General features: G+C 28.4%; 1 protein-coding gene across 1 annotated transcript; it reads right to left on the reverse strand.

Annotated features, from left to right (window-relative positions):
• Positions 1-928: 928 nt before the first annotated feature.
• On the reverse strand, positions 929-5,534 carry LOC132939824 (KRAB-A domain-containing protein 2-like). The gene is made up of 7 exons (XM_061007217.1): positions 5,460-5,534; positions 5,152-5,225; positions 4,422-4,532; positions 3,815-4,355; positions 3,401-3,739; positions 3,040-3,337; positions 929-1,014 (listed from the first exon to the last, which is right to left on the reverse strand). The coding sequence occupies exons 1-7, from the start codon at positions 5,532-5,534 to the stop codon at positions 929-931; spliced, it is 1,524 nt and encodes a 507-aa protein (XP_060863200.1).
• Positions 5,535-18,366: the final 12,832 nt, after the last annotated feature.

An 18,366-nucleotide genomic window follows, 5' to 3' on the forward strand; every position in this document is an offset into this window, starting at 1 on the left:
GTTGTTATTATCAGTGTTAAATTATTGCACATGGCAAGTATTTGTATTTCTGAATGGATGTTTTATGTGGGCAATATATACATTATAATATACATTATTATATATTATGTTAAGGTAAAACGCAGTAAAGTAAGGCGCACATAGGGTGTGAATTTAGGGGGTGCTGGAATAATTTATGGTACACAGATCCGTGGGGTGCTTTGCCCCCCACACCCCTGACCACCCTAATACTATAATAACTGCATTGCAATGATTATAAATTTGTATTTAAAATAAAAACAAATATTTAAAAGTAATTATATTATAAGTTATAATATGATAATATGTAATCATTAATTATTAATGTTAAACAAGATTTAATTTCCTGTTTGATAATGCAAATTTTTGCAATATAATTTCCCCATCTATTTTATTGGTAAGATCTCTCTCAATGCTAAGCGTAGATAGCTTAGTAAATCTTTCTTTTCAAAAGATTTGACCATGCAATAAATATTTTAAATAGTTAGTTATTTTTTATCAAATATACCTTATAAGTGTTTATAAAACATAAACTATTTTGTTCATCCAAGTTAAAAAAGTTGTCAACAGATATTTAAATAGATATTTATAATTATAATGGAAAAAAAATCGATTCACCGACCTGAATCGCCCATCACTAATTTAAGGTAAACAATTTAAATTTGTAATTTGTATACTGCACATGATAGTGAACATTTTGTTTAATTATACAAAACCTATATTAAATACCTTATTAAATTCAATTATAATACATCCATTACAATGCCTATATACTGCCTATTTAAATACTCAATGACGAGTTGTTGAGTCATCAGTCACATATATTATTATAATTTATATTTATTGTGTTTAATATTTTATTATTATCAATACTAGATATTATGAATTAATAGTTATTATTAATTACTTATTAGTTATTACCATATAGTGGCATAGTGACAATATCAACACCCTGTTCATAAAAAATATTAAGTATGCAAGTGTATACTGAACTACCTAATAAATAATAATTAATAAGTTATGTTTCAAGTTCCAACAATACTATCAAACGCACACATAATATCAACCTCATGAGATATTTACTGCAATATCACATAAAATAAAATAATTTTCACATTAGCTAGTAGTCACTATAGTCAGGCTGTTAGTGGGAATATAATAATTTATAACTGCAGGTATATTTTTTTCCAAATCATATACGTTACCGGTTAATTTAACATACGTAACTTTTGTTGAACGCTGTATTAAGAGGACGCTACACCCGCATGTGTTATCTCCGTCTTACAAATGTTATACCTACACTGTTGACACGGGTAAGAACCACTCAGGCAGTAGTCCAAGCTAAGCAACCAAATTTTCACACTATAAAGAGGAGTACATTTAGTATTTACTATACAATGTTGTTTTAATTTTTCAATATCAGGACTAAAAAAAAAGTTATATAAATAATAAATTTTTAAACAATAAGACCTTTTTTTATATTTGTGATATTGAAAAATTAAAAAAAACGGTCCACCGTGAATGTTCTCCCTTTTTTAGAGTGAAAATTTAGTTGCATAACTTGGACTACAGCCAGAGTAGTTCTCCGTTGCTAACCCGTGTAAAATAGTTTTTGCTATGTTTTACATTTGTAAGACGAAGATAACACATGCGGGTGTAGCGTCCTTTTAAGAGGAGGTCACACCCGCATATATTGTCTCCGTCTTACACACGTACGACATGGACAAAACGCAGTCTGAGTAAATCATTCAATTTTGGTTCTAGAGTAAAAATACATATTATAAAATTGAATTGCGGCAATATTTCTGAGTATAAGTATAAGTATAAGTTATACTTAGACTGCGTAAGCACGTTTTGTTTATATGGTAAGACAGAGACAACACAAGCGGATATGACATCCTCTTAACACATTTTTTAGATTTTATGCAAAGCAATAAATGTATTGATCTTACAATAATGTTTTTTTTTGTTTGTCTGTGTAGCCGTGTTGATACCAGCGATAAGTAGCCAAAATAATCCTTCGATTTTCAACGTCAGTAACTATTCTTATGGGAGAATGAAACTAGTTGGTGCACTTGAGAGGTAAAAATGCTCAGTAGTTTTTAAAAGCGTCGTGAAAAAACAAAAAAAAATTAATGAAAAATTTACGAATAATCAGTTTTTGATAAAATTGATTTTGGTTTTAGGTACCTATGACTAAAAATTAAAATAAAAATCATAGTGATAGATTACATTTTTATATTAGCTATCATTTTCTATAACATTTTCAAAATATTTCGTTTTTAGCTATTTATAAAAATAAGAAAATTTCGATTTTTATAATTTTTTTTAAATTGTCAATAAAAAAATTTTTGCTCTGTCAAAAAACTTTTTTTGTAAATTTAATTCATAGTTTCCTATAAGTTGATTGTGAAAATTTAAAAAAAAATGTCGAGGGTAAATCCACAATAATTTTTATGAGGTTCTAAATTTAGAATTTTGACAAAATTCGTAAGAATCACGACAATTTGCAAATTATTTTAAGGTAGAAATTCATAAAAAATGTTCGAAGTAGGTATACCTAATATTTGAAAATTTAATACAAGATTCCGCATAAGTTTTTGGAAGTTTTACTACATTTAACTAAAAAAAAATCTACCGGAAAGTTAAAAACTGTAATACTATGATTACATGTATATGTCGCATCCATTTAGTGAAATCGTTCATTTCATGAAGTGGACATCCACTTCATGAAATGTATCCATTTAGTGAAAATGACTTTTTACTACACCATATGGACAATTTTTTAACCTCTTCATGAAGTGGATGAAATTCATTTTATCCACATTGTGTAAAATTACTATTACTATTAATATGTATAATAATACTGTATAATATTATAATATAGCGTTTAAATATAAAGAAATATGAAAATTAAAAAATTATTTTTACAAGGTTGAGAGTTATGACAACGACTATTGCACAACATTTTTTTTTTAAAACAGGCACATCTTGATGTTTGACATGGGCTTTTCGATTTACATGAACAAGAAGAAAAACCTTGTCCCCCTGTTATGACTGTCACAGTTTCTCGAACAGTTAGCTCTTTATCCAACACAATCTCGTCACTCTTTAAAAATCTCTCACATTTTTTTAAACAATCTCCTCCATACCATCCTTTAATCATTCCATGTTTAGTTCCTAGCTTATACAGTTTATTTTTTTTTTCAACAACTAAACATATAATATTTGGTGGATCTGTAGGCCCTCTGTCGACTTTTGGAACGGCCATTACCACACAATCATTAACTTCAAGGTCTAGAACAGCTGCATGACTAGTCTATAAAAAAGAATTATAAATATTTTTATTTTATTTTTAAAATTGTGTTGTTTAAAAATTTACCTGCAACATTTTTTCAGCAAATTTTTTAATGCCATCAGAACCTTCTTTTCGTTGCATTTTAATCTGTTCTTTTTTTCTACATAAGTTACACATAATAGATCCAGCTTCATCTTGATTTTCCACTTCATTTATTTCAATTTTACATACACCACATGTATAATTAATCGTTGAACATTGTAAAATCTCTTCAATTTCTTCAATTTCTTCTTCAGTCGTAATAGTTTGTACAAAATTATTTGGAAGTCTTGAACTTGTCAATCCAGCTTTTGGGTCATTTCCAAATAACGCGTTATATGGGCTTCTACCAATAGTACGGTGAAATGAACATTTTTTTTGCCACTGAACAAATTGAAGACCGATTGACCATCTCTAGGACACATTGTCTTGCATCCATGCTCTTAACATATGTTCAACGTCTTGATTGGCCCGCTCAATACTCCCTTGACTCTGAGGATGCCTTGGACGTCCATGTATAATAACACACTCCGGCCAGAGTTGTTTTAATTCATCGATAACACAGTTAACAAACTCCCGGCCATTATCACTTTGTAAAATACTTGGCGCTCCAAATGTTAGAAAAATACTTAGCAAATGAGTACTGACTTCTATAGCCCTTTTACTTTCCATAGGACGGAGGGATATAAATTTTGTATTGTGATCCTGATAGTTAAGTATCCATTTATACTTTCCATCTGGAACAGACTGAAAATCAATTAGGTCCACTTGTCCTCTTTCGTTAAAATCATTTGATGTAATAGGTTTAATAACCAGTTTGCGGTTCATTGACTTCTTACAGCTACAAGTTTGACATACTGTTAAAAAAATTTCGATAGCTGGTCTCGGAATGTAGTACTCTTTTTGTATTGCCATTCGAAGTTTAACATTTCCACCATGCCCAGTATTTATATGAAAGCTCCTTATTTTGTCATATAAATCTTCATAGCTTACAATATACCTATAAATAAAATTTAAATTATTAAAAATTATATTTTTTTATGAAATAATATTGTCATTGTATTACCTAATATTTTCTTCATTTTCAGTAGGTTTGTATATCAAAAAATTTTGGCCCGCAACTTTAAACACTGTATATGTTGCGAGTAAATAATACTCTCGGCGTGTTTTCGTACATCTAAAGATAAAAAAAAATACATAATTTCATTTATAATTTTTATCAATTCAATTAAGCATATTTTTTAACGTCGAAGTAATTAAATACTAGTATAATAATAAATTATAAAAAATTACTGTGTATAAAAATTACATAGATATTATGTATTAGAATCTGAGCTGAGTGTAAGAATGTATTCAGTTTTATTTTATGTATGTGATCACTTTAAAAAATACATTAAAAATATCAAAAAAATTATGAGTATGAAAAATATTAAATATTTAAAAATGCTCATAGTTTTAATTCATGTTAAAATTAAAATATCGTAAAAAACCAACGAGAGAATAGATAATGTTCTTACCTAAAAGTTTAATAATATTGGCCTATTCACAATAAAATATAGTACAATATAATATAGATAAACGTAATAATAATAATAATAATATTATTACATACGCTATATAAGTTACATTATATTATTAATTTATACAATAAATATAAAATTATATGGATATTTAATTTTTCTTTTTATAATTATAGCACATACGTTTAATAAATTCTATTCGTGTTATTTCTCTTCTCTCATATTTTGTAATGTTGATATTATGGTTTTTATTTATTTAATTAAATAAATTCTTACGTTTTAGTTTTAGCAGCTTCAATCTCGGTGATCATTTGAATTTGTTCATCTTGACTAAAAGGTTTTTTCTTCGGCTTCGTTACACAAAAATACTCATAGTAATTTTACACAATGTCAATGTGGATAAAATGAATTTCATCCACTTCATGAAGAGGTTAAAAAATTGTCCATATGGTGTAGTAAAAAGTCATTTTCACTAAATGGATACATTTCATGAAGTGGATGTCCACTTCATGAAATGAACGATTTCACTAAATGGATGCGACATAATATGTATTATATAATCATTTCTTTCCGTAATTTCCTACCATATATCCGTCATTCTGTTGTCCTACTGAAGCATTCCAATCACCTAAAATAATGACATTTTCAGCTCTTATCATACTTCCCAAATAGCAAATTATCACTATATTAATAATAAAATAATATTATTTTAACATCTCTATGAAATGAGTATTATTATTTTTACATACTTTTTTCATAACAAATACGATACAATAATATAATACTATAATATATTATAGTATTATTTTTTGGCCTGATTTCCCACATTATTATAACGTTTTTTACGTATTAATACTAAAATTACAAACTTTTTATAATCCTCAGCAATATAAATTAGCCGATGAACATTAAAGGACATTAAGTGTCTTCCATACAACGGTTCAAAGTTTTGAACAAAATAATTTAATACATTCTGCGCATATTTTACATAATTTTCCATATTTTTTGACAATAAAATAGTCATAGCTATATTCAATGCCATAAAAAGTTTATAACAGTCATTATTTAAAATGTTTTTAAAGACTATCGGTCCAGTATAAGTGGGAGCGGAAAATCTTGCAGGCGAGGCAGCTGCCTCTTTTGCCTTCTCCGAGCGCACGCTTATGAATTTGCAATAATATACTGTTGTCATTGAACGTATAAGGTATTCAAAATAAAGGGATATATATATATATATATCTTTTTATATATATAATAGCAGTCAACATTTGTGTACCGAATTAATAATAATATAGTATGATTCAGTAGTTATTTTGAAAATAATCTTATAAATGTATTCTAAATAAATCGATATTATGTTATTTTACTAATAATAATATTCTCGTATTGAAGTAATAACAATAAAATATTATTATTGTGTTATTACTTTAAAAATAATATTACAAATGTATTCCAAATAAAACAATACTATATTATTATATTAGTAATAATATTATCGTAATGAAGTAATAATATAGTATAGTATAATTGATTTTTTGAATTATTAATAATGTCATGTAAATAAAATAATACGATATTATTTTAATGATATAACGATTTAATAATAATTTAGTATTATAATCATTACATTTTTGCTATCTGGGTTAGAACTTCGTCTATTTTGTAATACACTTATTCGACCTCATCACCATCATGCGTAGTTGTTGGCATGTATACTTGGATAATATTTGTGGTTTTTAGATAGGTATTTATTTTTATCATGATAATTCTATCAGTGCATTGGTAATAGCTCATAAGGTTTTTCCCACATTCCTTGTTAGTTAGAAAGAAACCCTACTCCTGAGTGCCTATCAGTTGATCCTGTGTGTATAAATCTATATTCGTCACTCCAAAAATCCCCGGTATGATTGCGGTTTTCGGTTATCTATACCCGTTAACTTGTCTGTGTTAATTGGTAATTGCATTGATTTTATAATATACTATAAAATCAATGGTGATTGGTACCTATATGTGCAAATTGTTAAGTAATTTGATCTCACACTGTAGTGTTAAATTGTCTTAATTTTACCAAACGTGGGTGACTTCGGACAACACATTAACTATGCCCAGATCATATGTCAACGATGTAGGAGGTCGTCCGTATAATAATTATAAGAATTATATTCCTAATGTTATTTAAAATGTCGTTAATGGTGTTAGTTATAAAAAAATGACAAAACAATAAGTAAAAACAGAAAAGTAAAAAATAAATTTTAAGTGGACATGTTCATAGAAAAGTAAATAATTTTTTTTTTAGAATATTTAATAAATTATGTTTTATTTGCGATAAATGTATGGGGTTTTTTTATTTCAATTCATTATTTTTTTTTTTTAAATATCTTTATTGTCCGGAGTCACCCATTGTAATTATAACATCAGTTTTTAATTAAATCTAATAGGTACGTGTTCGAGTCACCCCATTTTAAGGGTCACTCCGTACAAAATTAAACTTTTAAAAAAAGTGTGAACTTTAATGACCTTAATGATTATTCTTATACTATAGGTATGATCTTCTTTTCACTCATTATAATAGTATTTTATTTACTAGTTAGGTCTAAAATATTCGTTATTTGTAATTACTATTTTAACTAATCTATGTGGTATGTAATATTATCTACAAGTTACAACTGTGAAATAACGTAAGTATATAAATAAAGTAGTTGATCGATCACACTGTGATAAAAAAAAAATAGTCTACTAGCTAATATAGTGGATAGTAGAGACGTAGAGTATTCTTTGATAATAATACATCATTAATTGGTCGATGATAACTGATATATTAATAACTTTATTACATTTATTCACAGATATCTATACTATGAGATTCAAACTGGCTTCACTTTTTTTATGTAAAATGTAAAAATGTTCGCTATCTAAGTATTTATTAAAGAAAATGCCAGGGGCCGCAAGGGGGCGGCCCCTCCCCCGTGCGCACACCTATGCTCTTAAGGTAGTCTCCACCCGGACATCCGAATGGGAGACTATTGCTGTACGTCCGAAATTTGATACTTTAAGTTGACGATTCATTCTGAAAATACTAGCGAATATATTATGTGGTGGTTTCCCGTTTCCTTTCACATCGCAATACTGTATCCGTAGAAATAACTGTCATTTATTTCCACCTACAGTTTTCTAGAAGTCTACTTGTACCCAGAACTGGGAGGGCTGCTGCCCCTCCCCAGTTCCGTTTAGTCACCTGCATGGATTTCTCTGGGTTAGATTGCCCCAGACTTATCTATTCATAGGGGCCCCAAAATCTTAGTTGCGTCAATGATTAATTTATGACATTTTAGTAGATATAACGTGTTATTTGAAATCCAAAAATTGATAGTGGATCATCTCACAAATATAGATAAGGCCGTAAGGGAAAAAAATTTAATATTTTACAATTATAGAAAAGCATGTAGGCACTTATCTAAAGTTTTAAAAAAAAAATCAAACTTTTCGAAATGATCAGTGTTTTTAATAAAACGACCACACTGTAGAGATGTGTACCTATATTATATATTTTTATAAAATGGTATCCTAGTACCAACTATGATAAAATATTTTCTGTTGAGTGTTTTTTTTATAAATATTTTGTTTATATTTTTTTTCCTGTTCAATTATTCAACGTAAAATAAATCATGTACTTTTGTATGTTTTTAATGTTATTGAACTTTTCAAATACACTAGCAAATCCAATATCGGGTTCAAATAATGAAAATAAGTATTATAATCCAAATCATGAATATAATATATCATGGGACTATGATCAACAAGTAAGTAACTTAGGTTATGAGTACGTATGTAAAATATTATAATTTAAAAATGATCATTATATCACAGAAAAATTTAAAGATCGTCAAAATTCAACACATAAACACAGATATTGTGGATTATAGCTGATAATAATTAAATTCACTCTAATAGTAAATCTAACAACAACTAAAATTTGCAATGTTTCACGTGTGTCGGAGAGAGAAAATAAAAATAGTGCACTGACATCCATTCTTAATATTACCATATCATTGATTATGAATACTAATTTTAGTATTCATAATAAATGGTATAGTACCTACCTAATAAGTAATATCCTATATTATTCATTAGCATTAGTGGTTATTTTCTTTTAGGTTTTAGCTAGCACCAATATAATTATAACATAAGTTCAGGCGTATAACTTTGGTTAGCACTACCTATTTCCTTGTTGATATTTTGTAAATAGTGGAATGCCACCCCTACAGCCTACATCCCAATCCTATTGTATACCTACTGGGTGTCCGGGTTAACTACACTAAATACGTTAAGATTTACAAAAACCATCAGTTTATTTTTATGTTAAATGTCCAAAATGTTTTTTAACTGTTTTAATCATCATAAAAATACCATCTAATATAATCATTAATGAATAAGTGGATCATCCTTTCTTCTTTCTTTGCTATGCTGAAGGTTTCTCACCGCACAACTGCTCCATTTTATATGCCTCTTTCTGCCACCGACTATAGGTACATACATTCGTGATGAACCCGTTTTGCAATATATACACCAAATGCTAATCCCTATTTTATAATGTCTTCCTTTAAAACCCCAATAGTTATAACTTATAAGTTAATTTTTTATGCATTATTTGTAAAATCTCTTAATTTGTAAATTAAATCTAATCTAAACATTGTATACGTTGACTGTTATGTGACCACCATAGTGTATTATCGACACGCGAAACAAATTTTTCCATGTAATTTCTAATATGTATATTATATATTAATATACTATTATATTTGCAAAAATAATATGTTTATTACATCGAGCAAATTGTAATTATTCCCGATACGCCACTGCGCTATTTTTAGTACCTATATTATTGTAGCACCATAAAAAAATTAATAATTTAAAACTATGTTTGTTTACGGTCGCTGGTGGTCATGTGGCGTGGTAGTAATGATCAACTATGGGCGCCGGCGCACGACGGTCACAAAAGTATACAATATGAGACCGCCTAGGGTGGAGGGTCACATGGAAGTCAACCTGTTAAATAAATAGATAAATAAGTAAATAACTATAATATAAGAGATATAAATATAGTTTAATAGCATGGTTGTTTAATTACGACTGAAATCGTACCCTTCCATTTTCGACCAAAACAAAACGTTTAATATTAACTTTACGTTATACTATAGTCGTATAGAGAATTAATAAAAATATAACTTGTATAAAATGCGTATATACCTAATATATATTATAATATAATAAACATAAATAATCCCTTAAATAATAATAATAAGTACATAATAATATTATATAATATTATTATATAATTGTTGTCAATAATTATTAAATAAAATAATATATATACAATATTATTTGTATTTTAATATGTCATATAGTTTAAATTTATATTATAGGTATACCTATTATGTTATAAAAAAATGATACAAAGTCAATATTGCGTTCGGTCGTTGTCTGGTTTTTTTTTAGCAATTGTTCACTACATTTCAAAATAATAATTTGAAACTAACTTAACAATACTTTTCTATATGTATAAGTAACATAAAGTAAATAATATAATTTTTGGTTTGGCCGAAAAGGAAAGGGTACAATTTTGGCCGAAAATTTAAGTACCTACTTATGTATGATTCAATGATTGTATTATGACATTTTATCTAACTTTATGGGTATGTATATTACAGAATAAACCAGTTATGACATTACAAAATTTATACGATTTCAAGATGACGTCCATATGGGCTTTTCTAATAGGCATGTTGACGGCTTTTGGATTTATGTTTATTTTTTGGATTATACTTAAAGTATTTTCCAAGGATACATCTGATGAAGACAAAAAGTTACAATCACAAAACAATAAACCCGCAACGATTTTTTCTTGCATCAATTGTTGCAAGAAAAAACCACCAATTAAAGTACCAAATAGAGTATGCCCTGCCGAAAGACACAAATATCCGTTATTTTCCTATAGACGATCACCAAAACGCATACCATAAAACGTAATGTAACATTAAAATATTGTACTATAGTGAGTTAAATATTTCACGCTGAACTATTAGTTTCGTTGTGCCGTGTGGAATCAAAAAGAAATATGTTATTGGAAAATATTTGTTTATTTTATACATTAAGTATTAACCAGAAATATAATGTATAATATAATATACTATAGGTATCATTTGTAATTAATAAATATCTTAATGAACAATCGTTATAACTGTTTGCAGCAGTGATTTACAATTTTAAAAACCAATCAAATGTTTTAAGTACCTACCTAGCTATTTGATAGTCTTAAAAACAACTGGTATTTGGTAAGGTTATATAATTATACCATAATAATATATTAATGTTTGAATTATTAATTAAAATTATAAACTCAACTTTACTAGTCATCATATTTTTAAAGTCACGATATACAATACAGGCGTGTCGTGTAAAATAATTTGTTCTAATTGCCATGTTAATAGGATGTCAGCGCACTTTTTGTTTTCTCTCTCTAGCCCACGCGCATCATAGACAAAACGCAAAATCATTTTTTTGTTTTTAAATAATCTTAGAGTAAAATCACCCATTATATCTCAATTATATAATATTTTTAAGGGTATACCATATCGATTTGTCTAAATATTGTCTCAAAACAACTTAAACATAATTTAAATTAACAACATTTTTTTGTTTATTTTGAAAGTAGAATACAAAGTCGAGTAACAATAAAAAATAAAATCGCTGTCACACGCCCAAAAATATTATCCTCTATAATTTTTGTAATAGTTTATTTTACTCTAAGATCACTTGAAAATCATAAAAAACCGATTTTAGGTGAAAGAGTTTTATTTATGTATTGCTTAGGTCTGATTGGTTTATTGCCTATCGGTCTATGTGGTTCCTATCCAAATTACCAACGTGTCTACCAACAATTTACAGCAGCTGCCACATACCTGTCTACCTACTTAGTTGAATATATTATGCTGCAGCTTTTGACGTCCTGTTCCCAGCGTTTACGATGCGGTACCTAACTATCTTTTTTTTATCAGATCTGTCGAAAATGTAAATATCTTTGCTGTAGAGTAAAAACATACTCACACTACAAAGGAAAGCATACAGTAAAATGTTTATCTGGAGGTATTTTAATTTTCATTAGTAAACATCAAGGCTGGGCATTAACGAGTTAAAAAGTTAAAGTTAAGTAAAAAAAATTATTTTATTTTAACTTTTTAACTTAACTAGTTACTTTTGGCTTTTCATTAACTTAACTGTAACTTACTAAATTTCTTTCTTAATTAACGAGTTAATTTTTCATTTTAAGAAGTAAGTTAAGTTAATTTATTTTGTTTTTAATTTTATATTTCACTATTTCAGTCTATTTTGTTTTTATGTCAAAAAATATATATCGTAAATTGTTTGAAGTTAAAAATTTATCTCATTTGAATCTAACTTATATGGAAATACTGTATGAAGTATAAACACTATATCCTATAATTTAGTTTTAGGTTGGAAAATAATTAAGTACGTTAGCGTTGTATAAACAAATTAGGTAACTTTTTTTTAACTTAATACAAAGTTAACAAAAAGTGTATATTAACTTTTAACTTAACTGAGTTAACCTATAGTTAAATTAACTTTTAACTTTTAACTTTTTGTTATTGGTGCATATTAACTTAACTTAACTGAGTTAAAAAAAATCATTAACTTGCCCAGCCTTGGTAAACATTATGGAGGTCGAGGGTCTGATATAGCAATATTTGAACAATCATATTTAGTAAAAAAATTTATACCTGGGCAAGACGCTCTAATGGCTAACAAAGAGTTTCTGATTGAAACTGAGACTAGTTTATATAACATTAAATTAAATAGACCCCTATGTTTAAAGAAAATGAAACAATTTTCTAAGGATGAAGCTACTACAAATGTTGCAATTGCATCAGCCAGAATTTACATTGAGCGCAGTAATCAACGATTAAAAGTTTTCAAAATTGTATCAAATAAAATTCCATGGAATTTAATAAATATTGTTCATGAAATTCTGATTGCTATAGCTTGTCAATTTGGGTCCATCAAATAATCTGATAATAAATATCTTGTATAAAGTTTATTAGTTTACATATACCTATGAAGATATTTTATTATGTTTTTATATTTTTTAAATAAATATTAGTAATAACTAGGGCACGGATGTTGTAGTACTAAAAAAATAATAAAATTGATTGCAGTATTGCACTAAAAAATACCAAAAATTGCACTTAAAATATTAAAAATTACACTAAAAATAACAATTTTTTGTTATAAATGTTCTAAGTTTACTGTTATAAATTATAATCTAAAATTCTAAATAATTCAACAAAAAAAATTTATACATTACATTATAATCATGCCATTATAAATTTATTATATTATACATCATTGCACTGTACTATAAGTGTTTGTTTTAAATTTTCGAAATCAAACCCTCGAAGGGTTAGGTTAAAATCTTTGTTATTGATTTTATGTAATGGAATATTGGCGGATAACATTTCCTTACACAAATCTTTATTAAATGTTGATTTTTTAGAAAATGACGTTACTTGAAGTTGCGATGTAGAGGTTTTGGTGTTATTTTTTCGATTAACTGCCCGTTTATGCTTTGCAGTTTCAATATGGTGTGTAACTGTATACCTCCGTTCAGCACTTACTTTTGTTTCACACAATTTACAAAAAAAACGGATTCATCACACGAAAACACATCTTCTCCAAATTCTAACACGTAATTTTTAACAACGGTAGAAATAGTTTAATTTTCGGCATATTTAACACTGTAACAACACAATCGTTCAAAATTCACGGAGTGACTGAAGAACAGATTATACAGTCAGTCACATTTCACAAATTATTTTTGTATTGTATTGAATACCTATCGACTTGATTTTATCTTTATTTCGATAAGATACCACTATTACTGTGTAGTGTATACTATGCTACTAATTGGGTTTTATGGCTGCAGATATTATGGTATAATCTTATACATACGACCGTTATGTGTAAAATAGTTGTATAAATGAGTAAATTCGACAAAATTGCAATAAAATTGAAAAAATCCCAAAAATTGCAAAAAATTGCACTTAAAACTTTTAGATTTGAATTCGTACTTACATGAAACGTATTTAAAACTTACTTAGCAATTAATTGAAAAAGTAGAAAAAAGTTGCAAATGCAACATCATCCGTGCCCTAGTAATAACTAATAAGGTAAAGATAATAATATATGAGTCATATTTATAACAATTTATAATTTACAATGTTTCACATATCACATATGTAACATATAATTAAAAAAAATGTCCTTTAATTTTTGTAACACATAATAAGTATGGAACATTAATTATTTTAAAACTGTCTTGACTAGCATATATTACAAAGTCACAAGATTCAAAATTTAAAAGCGCCGTTCAAATTGTACTTGTGCATAATATTGGTGTTTTCATTTAGATTTGACAACATCTTGTTTGATTTACATGTAGTTACATGTTATAATAATTTCGTCAATGGATTTTTCTTTTCTTAAGTTAAATCAAAATGTGTATTTTAATTAAAATGTGTAAACGGTTATTGTATTTTACGTATAAAATACCTGAATATGGACATTTAATTTTCAATAATTTTTTAGGTAGGTACATGGTTATCCATTATTACACCATCGGGTGAGTAAGACAGCCAAGGGTTTGAATTTGAAACATTTATTGCATACGAACATATTATCTTGCTTTGTATGATACTTTGCATTTCACATAATATTATATGGTCTGTATGACAAAATATAGTATAATTAATAATAATTATTAACCTATGAATGTATTATTATTTAAGTTGAAAGTATATGCAATACACAAACCTGCATTTAAAACTTACTCCCCTTCTGAAACACATCTTGTTCCTGGAGTTCACTGAAGATAAATAAACAATTAATGCTTAAAAGTGCTTTTTGTTTACATATCCATTTTATTTGTAAAAACAATGAGAGAAATTTAAAAATTATAAATTGTGATCTCAACGAAACAAGCAATAACAAGAGCTTTATAATTACAATTATGTGTGTCTTTTTTACCGAATCTATAAGTTAAAAGTGTTAAAAAGCGGAAAGCGTAAAAAGTATAAATAAACTCAACCACAGTTGTAGGTATGGGTTATTGGAACTGGGTAGACAAAAAGCAGGGTCATGGCGTTTGCAATTCATTGTAAACAAACAGAGAGTCCAAATTTCTCTGTTATCAAATGTTTACCGCTATATAATATCCTCTTCGCTCACAGTATACCGTGTTTAATAAATTATATAGATATAGGGATGTCCTATCCATGTGCTGAGTACTAGCGTCCCGTGTTATAGTTAATAACACAGATATATATTATTATAGTACATATATCTGTGGTTAATAATAATAATAATAGTAAGATAAGATAACTTTGTAATATAATTCATTCATTCATATATACGGAACACATCAACGAGAATTAGTACATATAATCTGAAATACCGAATAAACAGGTGAAAAGTATCAACCACGAGAGAAACACATTAAACCTCAGAGATAGGTGAAGTATTAATAATCAACAATCGGAAAGATTAATTTCTAATAAAGGGGTATAACAGGTGAAAAGGATTAGTGTCCATGTAGAATTTAATTGTACGTATAAGCAAGGTTTACATGCTGTGAAATATTATTCACATTTTAATGGAATATCAAATAGGTATTATAAATGATCCATACTTATAAAAAATACTAAGAGGTAGATAATCAAAATGCAGCTGCAAGATGAGCGTGGGCCATAAGCGTTTCCGAAAAGATTGTACAGACACCGCATCCGTAGAAACGTTGATACTCTTATCGAATCCTGGGGGAGAGAAGTAGGATTATATTATATAAGACCCCGAAACAGCCTGTATTCAGACGTGATTTGACCGAGCTAGACGATGACGCACTTTCACGCTAGTTAGTTTTCTGAAAATTATTTTGTACTTAGAATATTTTCGAACTACATTAAATTAGATTTAGAAAATATTACTAGTGAAATCGATTATTTTCTAGACACTTAGAAACAATTCCGTTCGGACTATTCTACGGACAGTATTGTACCAATCACAAGTGTTTTAACTGAGTAATAAATTATAGCATACCTATCTACAATTAATCAAGACTACACAATTATTTGCACCTAAATTATTCATCCTTAATTCCATTGTACGTCACTCGCCTGTAATATGTAGCTTACTACACATGTATATAATATTATCTATGCATAGGCGATAATTAAAAAATCCTCCCCCTTAGGGTAGTCAGGATAATCATTATTAACTACTTTTTTGTATTTCCTTTCGAACTCTAAATAATGTTATACTTTTATTAACTTCACTGGCATAACCAGATTTACAATTTGGAATAAAACATTTATTCGGCATTATTATCTATTTTATATACTTAAATAGGTACTTAAAAAAACGGTCTCGAATAAAAAAATTTAAAATGATCAACTCTTGAATATTTAAAATGTCGAGATAACTTTATTTAGTGCTAATGTTTGTTGTGGCCATTATATCTTATAATAACACGGTAAGCTATTATCACGATATAGAGCATAAATCTTTTAAATTTTGCCATGGTGAGTATTATTTATGTGCGCCGTGCGCCACTCCTATTTTTACTATCGCGGTTAGCGACAACGATTCGCGTAATTTTATGGACGGAAGGGTGGTACTCACAATGTATTACCTCATACAAATATGTCTAATGAGATTAAGCACACTGGCTCAATATATATATTTTACACGATAATAATAAAAATACAACAACAATAAATAAATAATCAATGTAAGCGCCGTTCAACACGCGCCACAACCAATAATAATAATAATAATTTGAACAGCAAATAATACAAATAATTTCACAATATAACCTGATCGACACCTCGGCGCAGAGCACTGGTCAGCACGGTCCTCGCTGGAAATGCGACAGCGTCTTCCTCGTCAACAACCAAAATCGGCTCCGTGGCGCAGTTGAACGACGGGCCAGCGTTGACACGTATAATAAATTCCGTGGTGGGCGGTGACACAATCCGTCAAACTTTGACTATCTCAAAGTTTACGATATAAGTAAAAGTAAAAGTATACAAATAATATTAGTGGTTTCAAGTTTAAACTCGACTAAATATTAATAATAAATAAACACAGGGTCGGATGACCACGTGGTCGACCACAGCCTAACAACACGACGCGAACGGGCAACTGGTTCAATAAGCGTTAAAAATGTGTCCCGGCAAGAGAGCCGTGGACCATAGATAATATAAGAATGGATAGGACATGCCTATTGCCTATACCAGTTCCATATGGGGCCGTGTGCTTTTTTGGGGAAGAGATAACGTAAAGAGACAAAGACGATATGGGGCTTTTTAAGGTTATGTGCAAAACTATTTTATTAATAATAATGATAACATGATAGTCAGTTATATTTAGATATTCATATTTGTCAGTCTGTATTTTGATTGTTGTGCCACTAGTGCCTGGAAAATTACTCTAAGCTTTGTTAAATATTTATTATTATTTATCAATTATCATATCAATATTTGCCATATATAACCTTAAAAATAGTATCACTAAAGTTTCATGTGATAAGTTCTTATGTCCTATCCATTCTTATATTATCTATGCCGTGGACGCCGGCCGACGTGTGGACACCGTGGAGGGGGGAATGACTCGTCGCGAACATTCCGCGCCGATCACGCGACTTGGAAAGCCTTTGCACTTTGTAGATACAGCGGGAATTCAGCCGCGTTCGAACATTCTCCCCCCTGTGAGCTGTGCCTCACAAGACGTTGGGAGAACTGGATGGTCAAATTCCAGCGACGGAGGAGGAGGTCCGATGTTAATGTACAGATGATGTTCGCGTTGTCGATCAGGCCAATAATAATATAGGGGAATATTGCATTTACCCGTTGATCTTAGCTGATACATTTGCGTACAAAATAAAAAAAATATATACATAATATATAAAACGAGGAACGTATGGTTCAATTAATAATAAATAATTAGTTGTATAAATACAAAACAAATACACAATAATAGTATAAAATGGTACAAAGAATAGTACAATAAATACAAAATAGTAAAATAATATAGTTTGAGAAATGTATTAGAAATGTTTTTAAGCATTACCTAATTATTATATTGTTAAGACGTATCATAATAATTATTTTATATTTCATTAATATTTATAATACTGCCAAATTGGTACCTATACCTACTCAAAGGTAGTAAGTAAACCAAATATTTTGAAATTGACAAAGACAAAATTGTTAAGGGTTATAAAAAATTGATTTGTTTCCTTAAATAAAATAACCTATTTAACAGTGTTGTAAAAAATATTTAAAATACTACCCAAATACTATAAATAGACTATAGAAGAATAACGTTCTTAGTAGTTTTGTTGTAATATAAAAATATTTTTAT

Source organism: Metopolophium dirhodum, chromosome 1, assembly GCF_019925205.1.
Source record: "Metopolophium dirhodum isolate CAU chromosome 1, ASM1992520v1, whole genome shotgun sequence".
NCBI classification, from domain to species: Eukaryota; Metazoa; Arthropoda; class Insecta; order Hemiptera; family Aphididae; genus Metopolophium; species Metopolophium dirhodum.

What these genes read in the sequence shown, in the direction of transcription:
- LOC132939824 (XM_061007217.1), bottom strand. Translation starts at nt 5,534, where the DNA reads ATGATAAGAGCTGAAAATGTCATTATTTTAGGTGATTGGAATGCTTCA. An exon ending in AACAGAATGACGGATATATG is followed by an intron (nt 5,226 to 5,459) that starts GTAGGAAATTAC and finishes TGTGTAACGAAG; the next exon opens with CCGAAGAAAAAACCTTTTAG. An exon ending in GAAGCTGCTAAAACTAAAAC is followed by an intron (nt 4,533 to 5,151) that starts GTAAGAATTTAT and finishes TTTTATCTTTAG; the next exon opens with ATGTACGAAAACACGCCGAG.